This window comes from Orycteropus afer, unplaced genomic scaffold, assembly GCF_000298275.1.
Source record: "Orycteropus afer afer isolate SDZICR_OR568_19922 unplaced genomic scaffold, OryAfe1.0 scaffold00127, whole genome shotgun sequence".
NCBI classification, from domain to species: domain Eukaryota; kingdom Metazoa; phylum Chordata; class Mammalia; order Tubulidentata; family Orycteropodidae; genus Orycteropus; species Orycteropus afer.
The window spans coordinates 5,825,329-5,850,158 of NW_006921714.1; the positions used below are offsets into that span (position 1 = coordinate 5,825,329).

A 24,830-nucleotide genomic window follows, 5' to 3' on the forward strand; every position below is an offset into this window, starting at 1 on the left:
AAAATACGTAATCTTGTATATTTTTGAGGATTCGTGATTCTGTTCACTGTATTTTCCTGAATCTCAAATCAGACACATGGGGTATTATACCTTGTTTAACAATAGTAAAGATTCAAAATTGGGCACTTGTAGTAAATTACATAAAATCTTTGTGGTATAAATTAGATCTGGATCATTCATAATAAAGAATTTTTCATTAAAATTGGATATTTGACTAAGAATATCCTTTCATCTGTAAACTCTTGCACATTAGCCAAATCATAGTCATGTAAAATTATTCTATAAGATTAGAATATGCCAATTTACAAAACTGTCCTACTTTGAACGTATAAGCCTATCTATTACACTGTTTAGGAGCTCTGGTGGTGTAGTGTCTAAGGCATTTGACTGCTAACCAGAAGGCTGGTGGTTCAACCCCACCAGCCACTCCTTGGAAGGAAGATTGGGCAAACTACTTCTGTAGAGATACAACCTTGGAAACCCAAAGAGGGGTCGCTATGAGTCGAATTGACTCAACGGCAGTGATTTTTTTTTTAATACTGTTTTATGACAGAATATTGTTGGCATTTAGTTTTGGGCTACATAATTATCTGGATGATGATTACTGGTGTTAATTTCATTGATCCCAGGTCATTTGGTTCTTATTCTCTGTGTATAAGAGAGCATATTCTCTGAGTTAAGGTGTATACCAAACTAGCAGAAGTTTAGTGTATGTGCCATGCGTGAGAGAGAAGCATTTCATTTGGGCAAGCAACTCATCTTTCCAGTCTCCATATTTGAAAGGGTGGCATGGGAAATGGAATGGTGGGGAATGCCTTATGTCTTTTTCAGTTATTATCACTTCGAAATTCTTCCTGGTGCCAAAATCTAGACTCCACAGCATAGTACAATATTGCGAAAAGAACAGGGTCTTGAGAATGAAGAACTATAGATTCTAGTCCCCTAGCCTGCTTTTAGTAACTCTCCGACCACAGCAAGAAATTAACTTTCTTAATTAACTTCAAGGTATTCTTCTGTGAAATGAGGTTAATAATCAGCTGTACCTACCCATCAGAGTTGTTGAGAGGATCAAATGAAACCAGAGATGTGAAAACCTTTGAGAACATATTAATGCTGTGTCATCGTAATGTGTCCTGTGTAAAGACCTTATATTACGTTGTCTCTCTTTATGAGAAATAGACGGTATGAGATCTTTGCCCAATTGTTAAATTATATATAGATTAAAAAAATTAATATGCCAAAACGACTTCTGATAAAAGTTCTCTTTAGGAAAAAACTAGTAAATTATCTTCTGTGTTTTTAGTAGGACATGAATAATTTTAATGAGAAGTATTCATTAGCTCTGCTTTGCTTTGCAGCTTGGAATCCCATCCACTGCCAGCACATTGAATGCCACAACGCAATTAACAAACCAGCTGTGAAGGTACGGTTTCATTAGACCTGATGCCATGTTGTACTGTCAGTGGTGAGATTGTCAGGAGCAAATTGCTGCATGAAACAGAGTAGATTTTATTGCTTCTTCTCTGTAAAGATGAGGCTTAGTCACTGTAGTAATCTGAAACACCCCCATGTTCAGTGTGACTATAGCTTGGCAGATTGGTTCAGGACAGAGCAATGAAAAGTGGTGTCTGAAGATTTTTGGCTATGAGTTACAGCCAAGTTATGTGTAGCAATGAACTAATTATCAGAATGAGCCTGAGGAAATACATGTACAGTCCTTAACAGGCTAATAAATTCAGGAAAACGTACTTTCCTCCTGTTTTCATGTGTATGCTATATAATGCAAAAACTCATTGACATCAAGTTGATTTTGACTCGCAGTGACCCTATGTTGTTATTAGGTGCCATTTTGTCATTTCCAACTCCTTGTGACCCCGTGTATAACAGGACGAAGCACTGGGTAGTCCTGTGCTGTCCTCACAATCATTGCTGGGCTTGCGCCCTTGATTGCAGTCCCTGTGTCAGTCCATCTCACTGAGGGCCTTTCTCTTTTTCACTGACCATCTACTTTACCAAACACGACATCCTATAAGTAAAACTATCCCATAGGATTTTCAAGGCTGCAGTCTTTATGGGATCAAACTGCCACATCTTTCTCCTGTGGAACATTCTTTTTCTACTAAATCAAATTTATTCTGTCCTGTTATAACCCTAACTCTTTGTATTGAAAGTTAAGAAAAATAATCACTGTCCCCACCCCACCCCTCCACAAAATTACTCATGGTGTCTTTGTGTGGATAGACTCCTATTTGGATTTTCAAGGGGTAAATTTTATATTCTGAAGAAGGGTTGTTGTTGTTATGTGCCATCGAGTCGGACCTGACTCACAGTGACCCTTCCTTGGGTTTCCAAGGCAGTATCCTTACAGAAGTAGATTGCCCCACCTTCCTCTGAGGAGTGGCTGGTAGGTTTGAACCACCAACCTCTGGTTAGCAGTCAAGTGCCTTAGGCACTATGCCACCAAAGCTCCCTTCTGAAGAAGGGGAGTTGGGTCAAATTATTAGTGTTCACAAGTACTCTTTGGAACCCGGTGTCATGGGATTTTTCTCTCCTTTATTCTATAGATAAGTATGCTGTACAGATTACTAAGGAACAGAAAAACAATACTGTCATTTTGTAGAAAAGGTAAAATGAGATATAAGAAATATAAAAGGAACAAAGAACATGTTCCACATACCAAAAATAGCCAAGGAGTACTGATAATAACATTGTCCAGCTATGTTACTAACAAAGGATACCCTTGAATTATTATAAACTCTGCTTCTAATGAAGACAAATTGAATGACTTTATGTTGAGAAAGAACCAGTGAGGGTAACCCACCAGTGGAAGGGTGGGCTTCTCCTTTTCTATGAGGCACATCTTCTTCTGAGCTTCAGTAGACTTTTGGGATCCAAAGGTACTTTGTACAGAGTGAGGACCTTCAACCTAAGCACATGCCAGTTCATGATGAGGTTCACAATTCTACCCAGTGCTAAGACTTCTGTGCTTTTCTCTTCAATTTCGATTTCCTTCCTTTGTTCTTTTTGCCTGAGTTACAGCCTCCTCTTGGGTTCACTCAGACATTAAAAGAAAGAAGGTCCTTTCTGGCGGTTTCTTTAGTTGTTTTTCCTTGTTTTTATGTCACACTGCATTCCCAGGAGCCCTCTGATACCCTGATTAGGAATGCTTTCCGATCTCCCACTCACAGAAATTGTAAGTTTTTTGCGTCTTCTAGAAAAGACTTGTTCCTCCCCTGGGCTAGCCTCACTGCTTACAGGCTGTCCTCCATAGTCAGCCTTCCAGGATAGGCCAAAGCATCCTTCTTACTAAGCTCCAGTTTTCCTAAAAAGCTTCCTTTTCTATTTTTACTCTATACTTTCAGAAAAGGTAACTGCGTTACCTTTCAGAAAAGTCCTGTGTTGGGGCCATCTTTTTACTACAGTAAGTCTGAACCAGTATCATTTTTTCTTTACAGTGCAGGCATACCTTGTCTTACTGCATTTTGCAGACAGTGTACGTGTGTGTGTGTTTAAACAAACTGAAGGTTTGTGGCAATGCTGTGTTGAGCAAATCATCTGGTGTCACTTTTCCAACTGCATGTGCTCACCTCATGTCTTTGTGTCACATCTTGGTAATTTTCACAATATTTCAAATTTTTTCATGATGCTACTTCACACTTAATAGACCACAGTAGTGTGTAAACATAACTTTTATATGCACTGGGAAGCAAATATATTTGTGTTACTCACTTTATTGTGTTATTCGCTTTATTGCTGTGGTTTGGCACTGACCCACAGTATTTCTGAGGTGTGCCTGTATGAACATTCCCCAAGTCTGTACTGATACCACCATATGACAGGAAAATCAAGGGTACCTGACATCCAGCTGCTTACAACGTAATGTTAAGTGAAAAGAAAATTATGAAATTGTACAGTATATCAATTTTTTTAAAAATGATATAGATATATATTCATTTTTGTAGTAGAAAAAACTGACAATACGTATCAGAATGTTAACAGTAATTGCATTTAGATGGAAGGTTTATGAATTATTTAACTTTTCTTTTTTCATTTTCCTAAGCCTATACTTTGGGCAAAGGAGCTTTGGTGGTATAGTGGTTAAGGCATTTGGCTGCTAACCAAAAGGTCAGTGGTTTGAACTCACCAGCCACTCCACAAAAAAAAAAAGCTGAGGCAGTCTGCTTCCATAAAAATTTACAGCCTTTGAAACCCAGTGGGGGTCATTATGAGTCAGAATTGACTCAGTGGCAGTCAGTTTGGTTTTGGGTTATACCTTGGGCAAAGATTATATTTATAAACAGTAAAATACCTATTTTTAAAATGTGATAACCAGATATGGACACATTAATATGAGTGTGAACTGACCTGTCCTGAGTAGAACAGAATTGACATTTTTAGCCACAAATTTGATTGGTCATGTTAATTAAGTCACTTAACGGGTCAGAGGCCAACTAGCTAATTTATGACTCAGGTGTAGTGCCTAAGGCATTTAACTGCTAACCAGAAGTCTGGCAGTTCAAACCCACCAGCCACTCCTCAGAAGGAAGGTTAGGCAATCTACTTTCGTAGTGATACTGCCTTGGAAACCCAAGCAGGGGACATTATGAGTCAGATCCAACTTGACGGCAGTGAGTTTGGTTTAGTTTTTATAGTTTTAACATTCTAGGAGTTTTTCCTCTTCAGTGGAATGAAGAGACTCTACCTGGTAGAGGTATCATTGACTCATTAGAAAGGGTAAAGGGATAAAATAACAACAGTGACAAGGAGGTCTAGATGGGGTACATGGGAAAGCCTTGGGGGGAATGGATTAATCCCCGTAAGAAGACTAATACCTCCATGTTAGTGAGCTGTACCACTCGGGTACTACTGATTTGCCAAACAAGAAAGCATGATCTGTTTTTGTTACCACACCAAACCAAACTCACTGCCGTTGAATCAGTTCTGACTCATAGCAACCTCCGTTGGGTTTCCAAGGTTGTACATCTTTATAGAAGCAGACTGCCTCATCTTTTTTCCACAGAGTTGCTGGTGACTTCAAACCACCGCCTTTTGATTAGCAGCCAAATGCCTTAACCACTATACTACTGGAGCTCCTTATTTTTGTTATAATAGGCATCAAAAAATATTTTTAGGTCAGAGACTTATTTAGTTATGATAGGACTAAAAATGAAATAATATCAAAATTTGTAGTTCATTATATTATGCTCTGCTTTTGGTTTAGTTGGTCCTATTTGAAGGCTACTTTATAAATATTTTGGAGCCCAGATGTTTGTCTAACATAGGGATTGGCAAATTATGGCACACTGGGCCAAATCTGTCCCACTGCCAATTTTATAAATAAAGTTTGATTGGCACACAGCCATGCTCCTTGGTTTACATATTGTCTATAGCTACTTTCATGCTACAATCGCAGAGTTGGGTAGTTGCAACAGAGACTGATGACCTGTTTATTTTTTTATTAAAAGCTGAACATATTTATTCTGTGGCCATTTTCAGAAAATGTTTGCTGATCCTGATTTAACAGACCAAAAAGTATTTATTCATTGCATTTAAGGGAACATGAAATTTATCCAAGGAAAATTTTTACCCTGGGCCTTTAATATCAGGAAATACATAGTTTACAACATGTTTGTAGTATCATTATTTAAATTTAGCAACTCCAGCTTGTTTTCTCAATCACTGCAACCCCTTGGGGTTTTAACTTTAAATGGCAGGCTGGTTGGGTTATCCAGTCTGGTAGTTTTCCCTTTCAAATCTGTGAAAACAACCAAAGACAGAGTGCCATTCTTGAAGAACTTGTGCCACCAGAGCTCCCAGAGAACTTGTGTACTAGACATATTAACTGAATATAGGGTTGCAGCTACGATGCGCTGATTGTTTCTTGAAGGGCGGGAGCAGAATCCAAAACAACTTTGGTCAATCAGAAATTTAAATGGGTGCAGAGTACAACAGTCACCCAGTCATTGCATGTTTGTTTCCTGTGGTTCCAAACATGCAGATATATGAAATATCTTATGATTAACTGTGAAATTACCACTGCTCATCTCTGTGCTTAGGCTGGTGAAAAGCCAGCCATAGAAAATAAAGAACTGAACAAGGGACAGTAGAGTTAAACAAATTACAGATCTTATATGGAAGAAACAAAACACAACCATATGAAAATGATACGTTGAATGATCGATATAGAATTTAGACTCCAGAGTCGGAAAAGTGTGCCGCTTAAGTTAGATTTAATGCTAAACTTTCTAAATGAGTTCTGTCTTAAAAAGCAAAACTCTCTATTGCGCCAGCATTTTGGTATCTGTGTTTTGGCATTATGATTTTTTCATCTTATTAAAGGCATTTGACTGTTATGGTGGTCCAAACCTACCAGCCACTCTGCGGAAGGACTAGGCAATCTACTTCTGTAAAGATTTACCACCTTGGAAACCCAAAGGGGGTCGCTATGAGTCAGAATCGACTCGATGGCAGAGAGTTTGGGTTTTTGTTTTTTTCCTAAAGAGATGACGCTGTTTCCTGTTTTAGGGACGGAATTGCCTTATGAGCAATATACAGCCAGTGTGAGCAGCTATGGAACAGGATTATTTTTTGTTTTTGTGGAATGAGAATAGATTTCTTGACACTATTTGTTACTTGAATTTTGCAAATAGCAAGAGAAATGGAGAGCCACAGTGGCCACATTTAAATCCCCCAGTGTGGACTCATGATCCAATACAGGAAAGACTATTATAGGTTGAATGGATTCCACTGAAAATCTTTTGAAAATCTGTCATTGCTAAAATGTTGTGCTCACGATACAGGGAATGTGGGGAATTGGAGCGGGAGCACTCATGCTGTCCTTCCAATGTGTTTCAGATGTGCATAGACCCTTCCCTGTCAGTCGCTTTGGGTGATAAGCCACCTCCATTATACCTCTGTGAAGAATGCAGTCAGAGGATCGCAGGGTAGGTATAAGAGTCATTGAAGAAAAGGACTGAGTTGTCAATGAAAGCAAACATGGGTATAGGGACGGATAGATGGGTGAACAAGCTAAACAATTATGTATGTCTAAATGGAGAGTGTATCCAAGATCATATACAGGGTTGGCAGACAATGGGCCTCTCAAAGAGTATGAAGGGATGGACACTGGGAGGAGGTAACTATGGGGAGGAAGTGGGAGGGGAGCTGCTGCATTGTAAATTTTGGTCAATGACATGAGACAAAGTATATGTGAACTGCTGTATGAAAAGTGAATTTACTCTGTAAATCTTCACCCAAATCCTAAAAAAAAAAAAAAAAAGAGTCATTGAAGAAAAGGAAATAGGGCAAGGATGAGAAGATAAAGACAATCATTTGGACTTAAATCAGTTCCATTGCTCTAGTTTCCCACTGGTCTGTGTTTTTATAAAGATTAGTTTGTCTGATAGTTAATGTATCAGAAAACTTGTATTGGGAAGATTTTGGCTTTGAAAAGTTACAATATTTCTCTACATGTGATAAGAGAAAGCAATTACATTTAGTAGAACAATTCCAATTTCAACGTAGCCCTGTTCAAAAGCCACAGAGAAAAATATATTTAAAAGAAAACTGTGGTTTCCAAACATGGCATACAATTCACGTGGGCTCTCTTTGCTCATTGGTTTCATAGACTGGCACTCAGCTTTGTACAGATCATGCAGTATTTTGGTTCGCTTAATTAACATCTGGAAAGCATCATTTAAAGATAACTGAATATGATGAAATGTCTATAATTTATAGTTTAGCAGGAATGCATTAGCTCTTTAAAAAGCTTGTTATGATAGCACTCTTAATTACACTGACTTTCTATTAAAGTCTTTCAGAAATAGCATGCAGCTTATAAACATTCATGGCTAACAACATCTCAATGAAGCTCAAAAGTGCATTTTGCTTTTCTTTATAGAGACCACAGTGAATGGTTGATTGATGTTCTGCTGCCACAAGGTATGGTTTACTTCAGGAAGGATGAATAATGTGTAATCATGACTAATGACAAGGCTGATTTATCTTTTTTTGTACTGTTTTACTCTATGAAGACAGTATCCAATGTATTGTAGTCTACAAATATTCATGACATAAGGCATTTTAGCCATGTCTTGCTGTTACTATACCCACACATTTAATCATGAGGAAAGAGGTATCATCTCTACTGGAATAAGAGATAAATGCTGGATTTAGAATCCCATATGACTAAAGTCCTGCTAAGACATATGTCTTAAAGGACTTTCTGTACAGATAACAGGTGTTGATGTGCAGGTGAGAAAGAGAGGAAAGGGTACCACCAGGAAGAGAATTGAAGAATGGGCCTTTCTCCCACCGTGGTTACTAGCTCTGTTTCTTTTCTTTTTCTTTCTTTTTTTTTTTTTGGGGGGGGGGGATCACTTAATTGCTCTGAGCCTCAATTATCCCAATAGAAAAATGATAATGAACTGTATCTCACCATCTCAGTGGAAAGACTAGATTGCAGTGTGTCCTAAAGTTTGTTCCAGTTCTGAAAGCTGTGACCTAGCTGTGGGTGAGTCCCAGACAGACCATTCCTCTGCATACAGGGAAGGCAGGTGCTTCAACCCCTACCTGGAGCTGAAATGACAAAGAAGAGGCCCCAGGAAAGCAGAGGAAAGGCTGAGGACATCCTGAGTATAGTTCAGGCACAAAAAAGAAACTCGATATGTGTAGATAAGAAAAGAATTCATATAAAAAGTCCCATTTATGCTAGCTAAATTCTGTGAATTTTTTTTTAACTTAAGATCTCTGATGAACAATAATTAGACTATTTTTTTGTAGTCTGACTTTCTATATTGAGGTCATCCAACCTGAAGAGAAAAATCGATTTAGTTAGTGTCCTCCATCTGTAAAATGGAGCAACAGGGCAGCCTATTCATCCTTCAAAGGGACAGTTGAAAATTTGTATGAGTGTCTGTGAAATATTTGGGCTTATAGAAGCAAAGGTAATTTTTCTTCCCTTTAAATTAGACCTTCTTGTTAGTGAACTTCCAATGCACTGAGGGAAAGCGCACAGTTAGGTTCTAAGCTACATTTTTAGTATCAGCTGTGTTGCTGAATCCTGGTTATCATTTGCAGATGATACTAATCTTTGGAAGAAAAATGATCATAACTTTTTTTATTTATCTAGAGATGTGACCCTTACCTCAGGTTATTTAAGATAAACTATAATCCTACTGTGAACCATTAATTACACAAAATTACTTTTAAAACTGAGGTGCAAATATCCTTGATTGGGATCTGCTTATCCTTTATTTCCAGACAGGAAGTGGGAGACATTTTATCTTTGATATTTTTAATAACTTGTAACATAGACTATACTGTAGATAAGGTTTTAGTTCATTTTTTAAACACCATTTCAGGCAAAATGTTAACGGAATCATGGAAAAAGTATTTTCAAACATTCTTAGGCATCAATTTTCATGGAAATAATTGGTATGATCATGAAAATTAATTCTTACGCATTTATTAAAGTCAATTCCTTAAGTAGGCAATAGTTTGACATCTTTGTTCTAACTGATCTACCCATGGGTTTTCAAATTGCCTTCTCTTAAATTACCCAACAGCTGGTTTTACACTATTTAAGACTGAGGTGAATTGATAGTTCAAGTCTAAGTAATCCAAGTTAGTAAGTTCTTTTGTTTTGCAGTTCTGTCAACTAAACGCACTGCCGTGGACTCAGATCCGACTCATAGCAATCCCTCCTTGCGTTTCCAAGGCAATATCTCTATGGAGGTAGATTGCCCAACCTTCCTTCCGGGAAGTGGCTGGTGGGTTTGAACTGCCAGCCTTCTGGTTAGCAGTCACATGCCTTAGGCACTACGCTACCAGACCTCCCGTTTTCTTCCCCTTGGTTAAGCACTGAATATATCACATCAAATCAGTGTTATAGGATAAAGGAAAAAGCAGCAAACGCGGAATTCAGACACTTAATATAACTTAGTACAATATGAGGAAGTCATCCAACCGTAATGGCCCTCAGCTTTGTTTCTGTAAAATGAGGAGATGAGATTAAAGTTGTTGGGCTTTAACATGATCTAATTTCTAAGTCAAGTCTGAGAAAGTTGAATTACTTGTAAAAATAGGTAAAGTATTTGCAGTGCATAGGTATTTTTAACCCCATTACTCATAAATCCTAAAGTCACTACCAGAAGAGAAAGAGAGATATTTATATACTTTTGTGCTTTTTGAGGAAAATAAAGGTCAATATAAGCAGAGGTCAATTTATGAGACAAGTCGCAAGTTTTTTGGCCATGTCCAGATACTGTCTTACTGAATTGTTTTTTATTTCCCTCTCATGGCTGCCCTTGTTTAAAATGGGCTCTCTTTCTTTGTTGATATTTTTTATACCTTCCCCTTACAGCTGAAATATCTGCTATATGTCAGAAGAAGGTAAGAGCAAACCATCTGTGTGGTGGGGCATGAACTGCTGTGTTTGTACGTAACTTCATTCCTTGACATCTGCCTCATTTCTGACCATGGTTTCCCAATGTGTACATGTCCCTGTATTTGTGAAAGAGAAAAGAAATAAGTTAGCATGCAAGGTTGCTATGCCAAACGCTCTGTATTCCATTTCTGCTTTTGCTCACCCATTTTATGCACAATGTTTTTGATGCGTAATCTGAAATAAGAGCATCGCTGTAACTCTGAGATACAAGTCTGATTACAAAAAGCTTTGAGTAAAGCATTGAATAACATGGAACTTAACTTTAGTAAAGGATGTATCTGTACTAAAAAAAGAGAAAATCTTTACTTTCTCGAAGTGGAGTGCAAATAGTCCAATATATGTGTCTTAAAAAAGATACCCAGTCTGACTATAGGTAGAAAATGTTCCTTTATATGTAAAGCTGAATGCTTTCTTTAGCCAAGGAGTCTTTTTTTAATTGCAAAACAAATATTTATTTTTATCTGTTAGCTAAACCCATCTTATGTAGACCAAATTGTATGTTTAGAATATTGCTTGTTTTCTTGTTTGAAAAAGTAACTCATACAATCGAAAAACATTCATTCGTTGTTTAAATCAAGATGTCCATGGATTCAACTCACACTTTATAATTTTTTTTTAAAAAACTGTAGTTTGGGTGAAAGTTTACAGAGCATGTTAGTCTTCCATTCAACAGTTTACACACTTGGTGTCACAACATCGGTAGCAACCCCTTCAGTGTAACAGCACTCTTCCTCCTTCCTGCCTGGGTCCCCTGCTCCCATTTGTTCTTTTCTGCTCCTTCCTGCCTTCTGAGCTTCGTTCTGGGCAAATGCTGCCCTGTTAGTCTCCTGTGGTTGATTGTATTGAGGAGTGCATCCCTCCCTGGTGCTGTTTTTACTTTATAGGCCTGTCTATTGTCTGACTCAGAGTTAATCCCTGGGAAGGGGTTCAGGTCCGGACTTGAATGGTACCCAAGGGCCACAGTTTCAGGAGTTGCACTTGTCTCCATCAGACCAGTAATTCTGTTTTTTGTTTTGTTTTATGCTTTTGATTTTTTTTTTTCTACTTTTTTCTTTCTCCCTCTCTGTCTGGACTTTCAATTATGATCCTGATCAGAGCAGTTGGTAGTCATAGCTGGGCACTATCTAGTTCTTCTCATCTCTGTGTAATGGAGGTTACAGTTCACGTGGTCCATTAGTCCTTTGAACTAATTGTTTCCTTGAGTTTTTGGTTTTCTTCACTTGTCTTTGTACCAGCTGAGAGACCAATGGTTACATCTTAGATGGCTGCTTGCAAGTTTTTTAGACCCTAGTTGCTACTTACCTAAGTATGATGTAGAACATTGTCTTTGTGGACTGTTAGGCATATTGACCTAGTAGTCCCCTGTGGTCCTAAGTCTCCAAGCCCAGTGAATCATTTTCTCAAAATGTTTGATTATAGCCAAGAAGTTTTCAGAACTTTGCCTCCAGTATGCTCCACAATATCTTGGATATATTTACTGCACACACAAACCCATGTGTAGAGATACCCTCTGCCAAACCTGTATATCCCTGTGGTGTCCCATTTGCCTTCTCACATCTGTTCAACGTGCACGTCTACTTATGGATGTACTGTAGATGTTGTTTGTTATTACTGTTATTGAAGGATTATGTGTACAATAGTGTTCACCTGTATTTTTTTTACTCTTGTGTACTGTCCAGTGACTTCCTTTGCTACTGGTCATGTTGTACTGCCCTCCCCTTCATCCAAGTTAATACATGTCTTCTCTCTAGTTAGTGATTTACCTTCTCTTCCTCTCCCATCTCTGGCTCCATCAAAGAATGGTTCTTTCTGAGTGTAAACTTTTTCTTGACTTTTTGTTAAAGAGGTCTCATACAATGTTTGCCTTTTTGTGATTGACTTATTTTACTCAGCATAGTGTCCTCCAGGTTCATCCCTGTTATGAGATATTTCATGGATTCTTTGTTGTTCTTTAATGTCGCATGGTATTCCAAGTGTGTATGTGCCATAGTTTATCCATTCATCTAGTGATGGGCACTTTGCTGTTGTGAATAATACTGTGATGAACATGGGTTTGCATGTATCCATGTCATGACTCTTATTTCTCTAGGATATATACTTAGTAGTAGGATTGCTGGAACATATGGTATTTCTATTTCCAACTTTTTAAGGAAGAACCATACCATTTCCCACAGGTTGTACCATTTCACAGTCCCACCAGCAGTGTAAGAGACTTCCACATTTCCAAAGTATACAAGACAAGTCTCACCTTCCTTGCTTCTAAGGAACATTCTGGCTGTACTTCTTCCAAGACAGATTTGTTTGTTCTTTTGTTAGTCCATGGTAGAGTCGGTATTCGTTGGTTGCACATCTACTATTAAAACTCAATAGCAACCACAGAAAGTGTTAGCACTTTGATCAACAAAAGTATTGTTTTAAGAAAAGTATTTTATTACTGATATTATTTTTAATTAATGGCACATAGACAATAAGAAGCAAATCAACCTTCAGTTGGTATTACACATATTATTGCTGCGTAAGAAATTACTCAAAACTTAACAACATGGACCAATAACCATTTTATTATCCTCACAGATGTTGTGGGCTAGGGATTCAGACTGGACACTGTGGAGATTGCCTGTTTCTGCTTGATAAGTCATCAAAAGCTGAGGGCTTGTCTGGGAAGTCTTGAATAGGTGGGGGCTGGAATTATCTGGAGGCTTCTTCAATCGTATGTTTGACCTTTGGGATGGGGTTACTTGAAGACTGGGTTAATCTGGTACTGTTGACTAGAGACTTAAACATAGCCTGTCTATGTGGCTTAATTTTCTCACAGCATCATGGCAGAGATCTGAGAGGAGTATCCCAATAAGGGAGCTTCTCAAGAAGAATGTTCCAAGAGTGCCAGCTGGAAGCTGCATGTTCCTTTATATAATCTAACCTGAGAAGTCATAGAAGTAACACTTCTGCCATATTGTATTGGTTGAAGCAGCCACAAGCCTACCCAGATTCAAAGGATGGGAATTAAATCCTGTTTCCTGATGGGCGGAGTGTTTAGGACACTCCTCTCATCACAAATTATTTACCTTCTTCTCACATTAAGAACTAGCTTGAGGCCCAAGATCTTGTCATTAAAATTGGGTCCAGGTGTGGATGAAGCCCTTGGGCTTGGTTCCTTAGGTACAGTTTCTCTCTCTCTCTTATTTCAAATTGTGATTTGAGTGAAAGTTTATAGAGCGAATTCATTTTCCATACAGCATTTCATACAATTTTGTTTCATGCACTGATTACAATCCCCAAAATGTAACAGCTCTCTTCCCATCACATCCCTGTAGTTACCTTTTCCCTGTGTCCTTCTTTCCTATGCATTCCCACCCTCTGAGCTATCTCCCTGTGCAAATACTGCCCTTCTGACCTCTCATGATTGATTGTTCTAATGAGTGTACCTACCTTGTGTAAATCTTCACCATATATGCCTGTCTGTTGTTTGGCTGGAAGCCACCAAATTCAATTCCAGGTCTTAAAGGTGACTAATGGCCATAGTCTTGGGGTTTCCCCAGAGTCTCTATTAGACCAGTAAGCCTTTTTTTTTTTTAATGATTTTGAGTTTTGTTCCACTTTTTATCCCACCCTATCCTGGATCTCCTGCACTGATCACTTTCTGAGTGGTTGACAGTGGCAGCTGGGCACCATCTAGTGCTTCTGGTCTCATGGTCATATAGGCTGAGGTTAGCATGGTTCACTAGTCTCTTGAACTGATTGTTTCCACAAATCTTTGGTTTTCTTCATTCTTCTTTGCTATGGAGGGGGAGAAACCAATTATTGCATCTAGATGGCTGCTTGCAAGTATTTAAGACCCCAGTTGTTGCTCACCAAAGTAGGCTGTAGAACAATGTTTTTGTTTAGTATGTTATGTCAATTGAGCTTGATGTCCTCTGTGACACTGGTCCCAAGCCCACAGGTCCAACAACTCACTCCCTCAGGGTGGTTGGCTGTGGCTAAGAAGTTATCATAACTTTGTCCCCATTAGTTCTATTTATATAGACATTCTTATAGCACATACACATATGTATGTAGAAATATTGTCTGCCACCTTTACATATGATCATGGGTATATTCCCTTTTGCCTAGTCATACCTGATCATTCAGCCTCTCTGCCTCTGTATCTACCCATAGATTAATGTTTATTACTGATAATGCAGTATAGTATATATGAAAGTGTTTATATTTGTTGTCTAGGTACATTTTCTCTTGATGAGAAGACCTATGAGTAAAAGAGATAAGTTACTACTTTCCAAACAGCCAATATACAATGGTGATTCAGAGAAAAGATTGCTAAGTTTGGACACTCTAGCTTTGTCTTTTTTTTTTTTTTATTTTTTATTGTGCTTTAGGTGTAAATTTACAGAGCAGAGTTTGTTTTACATTCAACAATTCATGTACATTTGGTTTCACTCCCCAACTACCATCCCCAACCCTAACCTACTCGCTCCCCCTCCCCTCCCAGTAACCCCCACCACCCTGTGCCCATCATAGTTATCCACTCCTGTGTGTCCTGCATTTCTTCTGTGTGAATGTTGCCCCTCTGGTGCCCTGTGGTTGATTGTTCCAAGGAATGCATCTCCACAGAGTATGTGGGTATGTCACCCTGGGTTGAGTGGTCTGCATGCACATATTATTTACTGTTGGGCTGAGGGCCAGCCCCTGGGAGTGAGTTCCAGCCCAGGCTCGAAGTGTATCCCAGGGGTATTGGGGGCCCACCAGACTCCATCCAACTGATAATTCTGGTTATTATTGTATTTTTGGATTTTGTTCCATGTTTTTCCTCCCATTCTATCCAGGATCTCCAGTTTTGATCCTTTCCTGAGTGGCTGGCATTGGTAGTTGGGTACCATCTAATTCTTATGGTCTCGAGGTCCATCATGTCCTAGGGCTGATTGCTTCCAAATGCCCTTGGTTTTTTGCACTCTTCTCTGCTTCTGATGATAGGAGACCATTAGCTGCATCTTAGATGGCTGCTCGAAAGCTTTTAAGTCCCCAGTCGCTACTCACCAATGTAGGTTGTGGAATGAGATTTTTGTGTATTTTGTTGTGCCAGTTGAGTCTGGTGTCCCCCAATATATGGTCCTGAGTCAGTAGATCCATTGGCTCTCTCTCCCACAGTGTCTGGCTGTCCGTGAGGGATTGCTCTATGTCTGTCTTTTGTTGTTTCTGTAAGGATTGTGGGTATTCTGTGTCACTGGTATCTGTGCAAGATTAGCCTCAGCTGAATCTGCCATTGGTCTAGAGTATAATCCTATTCACTGACCCCCATCTGATCTTCTCAGATGTTTATGTGTTTATCTGTAGCCTGGTGTTTGGTGTTAATGGTAATGCAGTATTGTGGATATAATGGTATTAGCCTCTGTCATCTTTATCTTATGTGCACAATTCGGTGTTCTCCCTTTCCCCAGTGTCATCATGCTGGTCACAGACTCTTTCCATACCATCCCCCCCTCTTACCAACTTCAGCATGTGGTCCCCAATTAGCCTGAAATTATTCCCTCCCCTAGTTTTAAGAGGGAAAGAATGGGAGATACATAGTCATGGGTTCATGTTGTTGTTGTTGTTATGTGCCGTTGTCAGACCCGACTCATAGCAACCCCTCATTGGGTTTCTGAGGCAGTATCACTATGGAAGTAGATTGTCCAGTCTTCCTTCCAAGGAGTGGCTGGTGGGTTTGAACCACCAGCCTTCTGGTTAGCAATCAAGTGCCTTAGGCACTATGCTACCAGAGTTCCCGGTCTTCCTTGTAGGTGTATGGATATTATCCTATCACTGACAGCATTGTACTTCAGGACAGATCTTGAAACATCCTTTGTGATGATGAATGCCATGCCATTCCTTTTCAAATTGTCATTCCCAGCATAGTAGATTATATGGTTGTCTGATTCAGAATGGCCAAAACCAGTCATTTTCAGCTCACTAACACCTAGGATATCAATCTTTATGCATTCCATTTCATTTTGACAACTTCCAATTTCCCTAGATTCATACTTCGTACATTCCATGTTCTTATTATTAATGGATGTTTGCAGCTGTTTCTACTCAATTTGAATCATGCCATGTCAGCAAATGGAGGTCTCGAAAGCTTTACCTTATTCGTATCAGTAAGGCTGGTTCTACTCTGATGATGCAGCTCTTTCCCAGTCCTATTTTGAGAGCCTTCCAAACTAAGTAGCTTATCCTCCTGCACTGTATCAGACAATGTTTCCGGGCTATTCATAAAGTTGCACAGTTATGTATCAGACAATGTTTCTCTGCTATTCATAAGGTTTTCCCTGGCCAATTCTTTGAGAAGTGGATGGCCTCCTTCTTCCTAGTCTGTTTTAGTCTGTAAGCTGTTGAAACCTGGGCACCATGTGCAGCCCCACCGGATTTGAGACACTGTTGGCACAGCCTCAAGCCTCACAGCAACATACCACCACAGTAGGACAAACTGACAAATTTGTCTCCCTTAGCTGTTCAAAATCTCTCCACCCTCCTCACTCTCCCCTTACATGGATCCTTGCCTCTTTCCTGCCAGTTGGGGGCATAGCCTGTGTTCCTGGCCTTACTTGGATCCCTACCACTGCTTCCTCACTCTGTCCTGGTCCCCCGCTCCCTGGCTTTTTCTCTGCTTTCCCACCACTTGGGAGGGCCATGGCCTGGGTCCCCAGCCTTACCTGGATCCCTGCTGCTGCTCCCTCGCTCAGTTATAGAAGCTGTTAAGTCCAAAGTTCCTGGATCAAACATCAAATTGGAGCCTTTTCTTGACTCACGCAGCTGCAGGGGCTGATGAGCTTAAGGTTGCCAGGCAATATACTGGCTGTTGACTTTGGCAGATGATGAATCCAAGATCACCAGGCAGAATGGTGTATTGTTCACTCATTAACAGTTATAGGCAGAGTCTATGATGCACCATCTTAAATTCTGAGTTCTTAACAGAGAATTTTACATTCATGACTTCGCCTTTCCTTCTAGTCAGTTCATATATTCCTGATCATACCCTAGATTTAATTTTTGACCTGAAACTTTTTCTTGCCTTGAACCCTATGCTGGCTGGAAAGACTATCCTGAGCTCAGTATTTCTACTTGAAAATGGAGTCAATCATTTTTTTGTTCATCTCTATCTTCTCACAGTTTACCATATAGGCAGCTAGAAGAATCCAGGTGGTATCTTCAAAATACTGCATGAAAATTTCCTCAGCTAGATCTTGAGTTCATTAGATCCATTACCTAGTTCCCAGCCCTTGGCCAGCATTGTAGCCAAACTTTCCACCCCTGCATAACAAGTGTCTTTTTACCTCAAGCTTCCAGTACTATATTCCTTACTTTCCTTTAAGTCCTGGGAGCTTCCACTAACCATCTCTTCAAGTCTTTCCTGCTTGCTGCCTGGTCACAAAACCACTGCCTCATGTTTTAGGTTTTTGTCAAGGAAGCATCTCACCTGCAGATAGCAGATTCTGTTCCATATTTTCCATAACAGTCCAGTCCAAACTTCATCACAGTGAAGACCATTTTACCATGATTATGGATTCTGTGGGTCAGGAATTTGGAGAGGCCACAGCAAAGACAGCAAAGATGGCTCATCTTTGTTCTATGATGTCTGAGGTGATCATCACAGTGAAAGTTTGGGGGTTCTTGGGAGTGAGTTGGGCAGAACATAAATAACTTGTGCCCAGAGGGCTGACCATCAAATTCTTTGATTCTCTTGCCAGTGAAAGGTGGGTCTATGTCACCTGTCTTTGAATCTAGGAGAGCTTGTGACTTCCTTTGACCAGTAGAGTATGGCAGATGTGACACTGTGATTTCCAAGGCTGGATCACAAAAGGCCATGCAGCTTCCTTCTGGTTCTCTTGAAACATTTGTTTTCAGGATATTCCCTTTCAGGACCCAGACACTAGACTGAACAGCCCAAGCTATGTGTCCCAACTGAGGGGTCCCAACTGAGCCCATCCTTCAACCTGCAGAAGTGGGTTTCCAGTGCCAGCTCTTCCAGGTACCATTCAAGCCACCCCAACTGAGATCCAGCTATCACGGAAAAGACAAAAGCCATCCTGATTATGCCCTATCTAATTTTCTGACCCATGGAAACCATGAGCATAATAAAACAGCTCTTGTTTTACATCACTAAGTTTTGGAGTGGTTTGTTACACAGCAATAGTAATTGGTAAAGTGTTATTATTGTTTTTAAATTTCCTGTATCCAAATGCACCTCTCTATTGCCTTCACCTGGGTTGGAATGCTCCCTCCACCTTGTCTTTGATGCACCACTTCTTGGTTCTTCTATATTTCCTCTAACTTCTGCTAGCCAATTGAATTGTTCTGTCTTTAGCTCATCTCTCTCCTCCCACACGTTATCAAATGCAGTTAAAAGAATCTAATTGGGCCTTTCAACATTCTGCCTGGAAAACCCCTTCGTCATATTTTCAAGTTTATTAAGTGTTTTCTGTCTTCCAGTTATTGCAACTAACAGTTTTGCCACTGTTCCACTACTTCAAAATAGCCTCCAATGACATTTTCCTCGCTGCCTTTTTCAGCATCCACTAACAGTTTGTTTGCCATTCTTCTGGTTGTCAGCATCAGTCTTCACTGCGTTTCTAGATTCCACTTGCTACCTGGTCCCCAAACCAATGCCACGTTTTAGGGTTTTGTTTTGGGAGCACCCAACTTCTGAAGACAACATCGTCTCAGTTATGGTATAGCAAACCACCCCAAAACTAGTAGCTTGTTACAATAGCCACTTATTAGCTCATGCACCTGTGAGTTGGTAGTTTGGGATTAACTAGGCAATTCTTCTGAGCGTGCCTGGGCTCACTCATGTGTTTGTAGTTAGTTGGTATGCCAATTGAAGTTTGGCTGGGCCCAGATGGCCTTTCTCACGTCTTGGGCCTCAGCTGGGATGGCTGGGGTATCTAAGCCCCATTTTCACTCAGTGCCTCATCCTCCAGGAGGCTAGCTTGGGTTTGTTGGGAAGGCAGCAGTGTTTCAAGAGAGCGAGAATGGAAGTTGGAAGACCTCTTGAGAGTCATGTTTGGAAGCCACCTAATCATTTCTGCAGCATTTAATTGGCCAAAAGGAAGTCCTAAGGCCAGTCCATATTCTGGAGAAGGGGAAATAGACATGTTGATAGAAAAAGATGAAAGAGTCTTTGTAGAACAGACTTGATCTGTCACTATGTGGCAGGTTCCAAAGAGCCTCTGTCGAACAGGGACTTGACCATGTGTCACTATTTGCCTAAGTTTGATCATATTAGTATATACATGAGAACAAAAAGTAAAAGCAGATAGGCACTGAGTAAACAGCAGTGGCTCCATACCATTGGGCACATGTTTGACAGTTAGTATTACAGATGTATAGTAGATATTTAATAAATCCTTGTTGCTTTCACAAGATAGCTATCAGATGTCTTTCTGATATAATTGGTGTCATTTATATAACCGATTCTTTTGGAAAGATTATAGACATTTTATCCTTTCTGTATGCATCTAAACTTACTTGTTACATTCTAAAATGTAAACTAAAGGAAAAAATATATCACACTGGTTATCCATAGATAATTATGATAATAGAAGTTCCCTTTCTTTTCCATAATGGGCCAAAAAGTCTATAGAAGAAGGGTTAGAAAAGCTGAAAACATTGCTAGGATTTGGGTCTTGTTTGGGCAGTAGAAAGTAGGGCAGGAAATAGTAGACCTTTAAACTTCTAGCCTTTATTGTAACTAATAACTTCCCACTAAACTCATGTCCACACACTGTTTTTTATATGACATCAGGAATCCCAAAGGAACAAGGACCAATTGTAATCAAAAAGAAGAAATAAACACGAATATGCCCTGAGACATATCCCAGTAGTGGTCGAGTGGTATTGGTTTGGTGAGTGATCAGGAGCAATTCCAAACCAATAAGGATTTGCATGCTTACAGAATGAAATCGAGAGAGCAAAAAGATAAAGAAGACCACAAAGCAGGAAACAAAATCCACTTGGAGAAGCCAGGACCGAATAGCTTAGATAGTGAAGAAGACAAGGGTTTCTGATGCAGAAGAGACACACTGTATTTTTAACAAATAATTTAACAAAACATATTACCACAAAACAGTTTATAAAAATTGAAGATACTTAAGACAGTGAACAAATAGAGAGATGGAGATTTTGAACAATACCATGGTCTAAGTATTTCCATCTTGCTTTTATGATTTGTTGGCCTGAGTCCTGTTCAGAAAATGAGATTATCCAGAGCCAGCAACCTTGTGCTAAAATAAAAGTGGAACACAAGCTTTATGTTAAAATGGGCAATTCAATACATTGGCAACATTTTTTAAAAAGTAATTATTGTTGTTGAAAATATACACAGCAAAACACAAATATAACAATTTCTACATGTACTATGCAGTGACATTGATTACATTCTTCAAGTGTTATTTTCAAGTTTATTAAGTGTGTTTTCTGTCTTCCAGTTATTGCAACTAACAGTTTTGCCACAGTTCCACTACTTCAAAATAGCCTCCAATGACAGTTTCCTCGCTGCCTTTTTCCGCATCCACTAACGGTTTGTTTGCCATTCTTCTGGTTGTCAGCATCAGTCTTCACTGCGTTTCTAGATTCCACCTGCTGCCTGGTCCCCAAGCCAAGTTGTAACTGGCGACATTTTGATGTAGGTTTTGGGCTTGCCTTCTTCCCTTTATGTCTCCTCTTCCAGCTGTAGGTCATGGAGGGTTCTCAAATCCCCCCCAAACTCTTGAGTTCATAGTGGCTTAGAAATTATACCCTCTGGGACACACCATCTTTATAAGTGCTACTAAAAGACCAAAAATCTTTCTGGATGTGGACATTGAATATCTGGTCAGGCTCTAACAGCCTTGAGGACACATCTTTTGAGGTGGTCAGGGATGTTTCCTGTCTGCCTCTCAAATTGCTTCCCACAAATGCTGTTCACTGCTCTGTTTGCTCGTCAGATCAACACTGACAACAGCCCTGGAATCTCTCATGCGACCTCACTTTTCCTGTTCCTGTCAGTTCATCTGTGATGGCTCTTCCATAGTAGGTGTCAGTGGCTGACTCTTTGAATGGTACTTGCTGGGTTTGGTGTGCCCTCTGGTGTCCAGTGGCATTTGAAGGTCTTCACACAGACAGCATTCTGGTGAGATGAGCAGGCTTGTTGCTGATCAGCTCAGCGCAGTGCAATCACCTACTTGTCCGGCAGGGAGCAAAGGAAGGTTAGCTTGTAATGAAAATCTGCTCGGTTAATGGTGGATAGAGTAACTTTGAAAGGTTTGTTCTGGGGTCAAAATGATTCCTTTCCTGCTCTGATGTGCTCTCTCTGGGTAACTGTTTTAATTTTTTTCCTTCAGATTTCTGCTAAAAGCTCTTCAAATACTACCTCAAAATAACTCAGAAACACCCCCACCCCCTTTAAGAGGTAAATTTACAGAGGGCTTCCTAACACAGCTCTGCTGATACTAGACCATTCCTACCACTCAGGCTAATACAAAACACGTCTCACCACTGTTTATAACTATGGCTGAAATCTAACCGGGCAGGGATATCCGGCATTTTTGGAAACCAGTAGCATTTGAGAAATGGGCTGTCAGTTCCTGTGGCCCTTGACGCTTCCATTTGTTCCCATTAGTAACCCAACTGACCTCAGCATTTAGTTCAATAGACTTTACTTTCTGCTTCTAGAACTGCAGCTCCCATGTTAGAAGAGCAGTTGTCACCTGCTTTTCAGCAGGGTGCTGTGGTCGCCACGGAAACAGGCCTGTTCGGTACTGCAAGAGATGCCACTCGAACCATCATAGTAACGAAGTGGGGGCCGCAGCGGAGACGCACCTCTATCAGACCTCCCCCCCACCCATCAACACCCGAGAGTGTGGCGCGGAGGAGCTCGTCTGCACGGTGGAGGCAGTGATTAGGTAACCGCAGCTCCATGGAAGTTTAAGCTGGAAACATCACCTTGGCTTTGAGCTCCCTTCGCACTCTGAGATGCGCTCCTTGATCAACTTCCGGTGCCCCCAGCCTAGCGCTCAGTTTCCCACAACCTTGCAAGGATGGCCTTTTATTTCATTCAACAATTTGTTTTTTTATTGAATGCCAGTTATGTGCCAGGCACTTGGGAAACAGAATAAAGTGTACTCTCTGCCCTCAAGCCACTCACGGTCTAGAAGTGACTAGAAAAGCAAAAGGACAGGCCTCTCTCCACTCTAGTCCAGTGAGTGCACGGAAATCGCTGAGGATGCGCAGGAAGTGAGATGAGAGGCCATCAGTGAGGGGTGACGGGGGGCGGGGCTGGCCCTGAGTGACAGCTGGGTTAGCCAGTGAGGAGAGGGGAGAGAGCCGGAACTAACCAACCTGGACGCAGGCAGCTCAGCTGAGAGAACTCGAGTCTGTTGGGGCTGGCCTACCCAGGAGGCTGTGTGTGGAGTGAGGCTCTGGAGTTAAGACTGGGATCCTGCAGATGGCCGGGGTTTTCTCCTTCTATCACGTGACAGAAAAAGGAGCTTGAGAAATGATAACCTCTGCGGTTGTGTTGTTGTATAATATTGAGGCAAGATTTGAAAAAAAGTATAAGTAAGTTTTTAAGGACAGGGATTACCCCTTTTATGTTTCTTTTATCTCATGGTATACACAGAGTAGAAATGCAATAAACGTTTGTCAAATTAAAAAAGATAAAACAAAAAGCCCCAACCCCCAGATCAGCCAGAGTGGTATTGCACTCATCATCAATGTTGCACTTGTTCTTGATTTCTTCAAACGCATGTTTTTATCTATGTAACTGTAGACATTGTATCCACAGTTTATTTTTTATATGATATTATGCCATTAGCTCTTTTCCAGCTTGCTGTGCAGTTTCCATTTTTATCGTTTTCCGGTACCATGTTTTTACACAAATAATGCACGTGGTAAACGTTCTTTTGCAAACCGCACAACCTCCTTGAGCATTAGTGTCCTGTGTGCTCTGCGTGGGAGCGCCAGATGTGAACAGATGCAGCGCGTACAGAAGAGGCCCCTAGACGCTACTTGTTTCCCTCCATCCTTAGAAGTTTGTATTGTCCTTTTCTCCCCACTCTTTCAAATCATTACAATAAGTAACTCTGGCCAACATTTAGTATTATTATTTTTAAAAAATGTTACTTGTTTAGCTAATTGAAAAACAAATCTTTGTTGCTTGACTTTCAGGTCTTTAAACACTAGATAGTGAATATTTTTCTATTTGGTACCGATCTCCCAAGCTTTCCTTGCATTATGCATATTGGTCAATATAGAAGTGAAAGCATTGGCTGCTGGTGGGATGGTTGGCAATCCAGATCCCAGAAGGTGTTGGTTCTGCTTGATTCTAACTGGTTGTAGGCAGTGGCCTCTATTTGCTTCAAGTTATTCATCTTTGAAATGGAGATGTAGTACAAAACCCAAAACCCACTGCCATCAAGTTGATTCCGATTCATAGTGACCCTGTAGGACAGAGTAGAACTGCCCCATAGGGTTTCCAAAGCTGTAAATCTTTATGGAAGTGGATTGCCTCATCTTCTTTCCACAGAGGGCTGGTAAGATTGAACCTCCCATCTTCTACTTAGCAATCAGATGCCTTAGACACTGCACCGCCAGAGCTCTTTTCCAGCAGTAACTGGTACCAATTTAAGGAAGAGCAATTAGGGATGCTTGAGTACTGTTGAAGTAATTGGCTGTGAATAAGTTATAATGCATAATGTGTTTTTAGCTAGTATAACTTGAACGAACTGCTCTTTTGCAGCTTGTTAAAAGAAGCCGAGTACCACGCGGAGCAGCGGGAACACGAACTGAATCGCCGGAGGCAGCTGGGCCTTTCCTCTTCCCACCACTCCTTGGATAATGCTGACTTTGATAACAAGGACGATGATAAGCATGACCAGCGGCTGCTCAGTCAGTTTGGAATATGGTTCTTAGTAAGGAAAAGAAGTTAACTATTCTCCATTTCTTATTTGTCATTCCGAGATTGCACCAGTGAGGAATTTCTCCTGTTCTTTTTAAAGAAGTAAATAGTAGTGAAAAATTAACCTTAGAAATGTTACTATACTTGAGAGCCGTGGCTCTCATCCCTGGGCTGCACACGAGATTTACCTGGATAGCTTAAAAAACAGACCAACAAACCAGCTGGGCCCAGATCCCACTCTAGACAAATAAAACCGGAATCTTGGGGATTTTAAAAAGCTCCTGGTTGATTCTAATAAATGAATAGTCAGGTGTTTGAAGCCACTGGGCCAGAGACCAGGGTGGTTGAAATGCACGTTTTGTCAGGAAACGAAAGGGAAAGTTGTTAGAACTGCTGTCAAACTCTGGGTTCAAAATAATTTACAGATAATTCACATGCCGATACCTATATACCTGAAAGTTTTCTTGCAATTTCTGT

At 40.3% G+C, this 24,830-nt stretch overlaps 1 protein-coding gene across 1 annotated transcript in view; it reads left to right on the forward strand.

Annotated features, from left to right (window-relative positions):
• Positions 1–24,830, forward strand: part of UNC79 (unc-79 homolog, NALCN channel complex subunit) — a 284,033-nt gene that overhangs the window by 79,290 nt on the left and 179,913 nt on the right. Inside the window, exons 7-12 of the mRNA XM_042781482.1 lie at positions 1,359–1,423; positions 6,856–6,944; positions 7,901–7,941; positions 10,364–10,392; positions 22,130–22,359; positions 24,195–24,366. Coding sequence (XP_042637416.1) covers positions 1,359–1,423; positions 6,856–6,944; positions 7,901–7,941; positions 10,364–10,392; positions 22,130–22,359; positions 24,195–24,366 — 626 coding nt within the window. The remainder of the gene's footprint in view (positions 1–1,358; positions 1,424–6,855; positions 6,945–7,900; positions 7,942–10,363; positions 10,393–22,129; positions 22,360–24,194; positions 24,367–24,830) is intronic.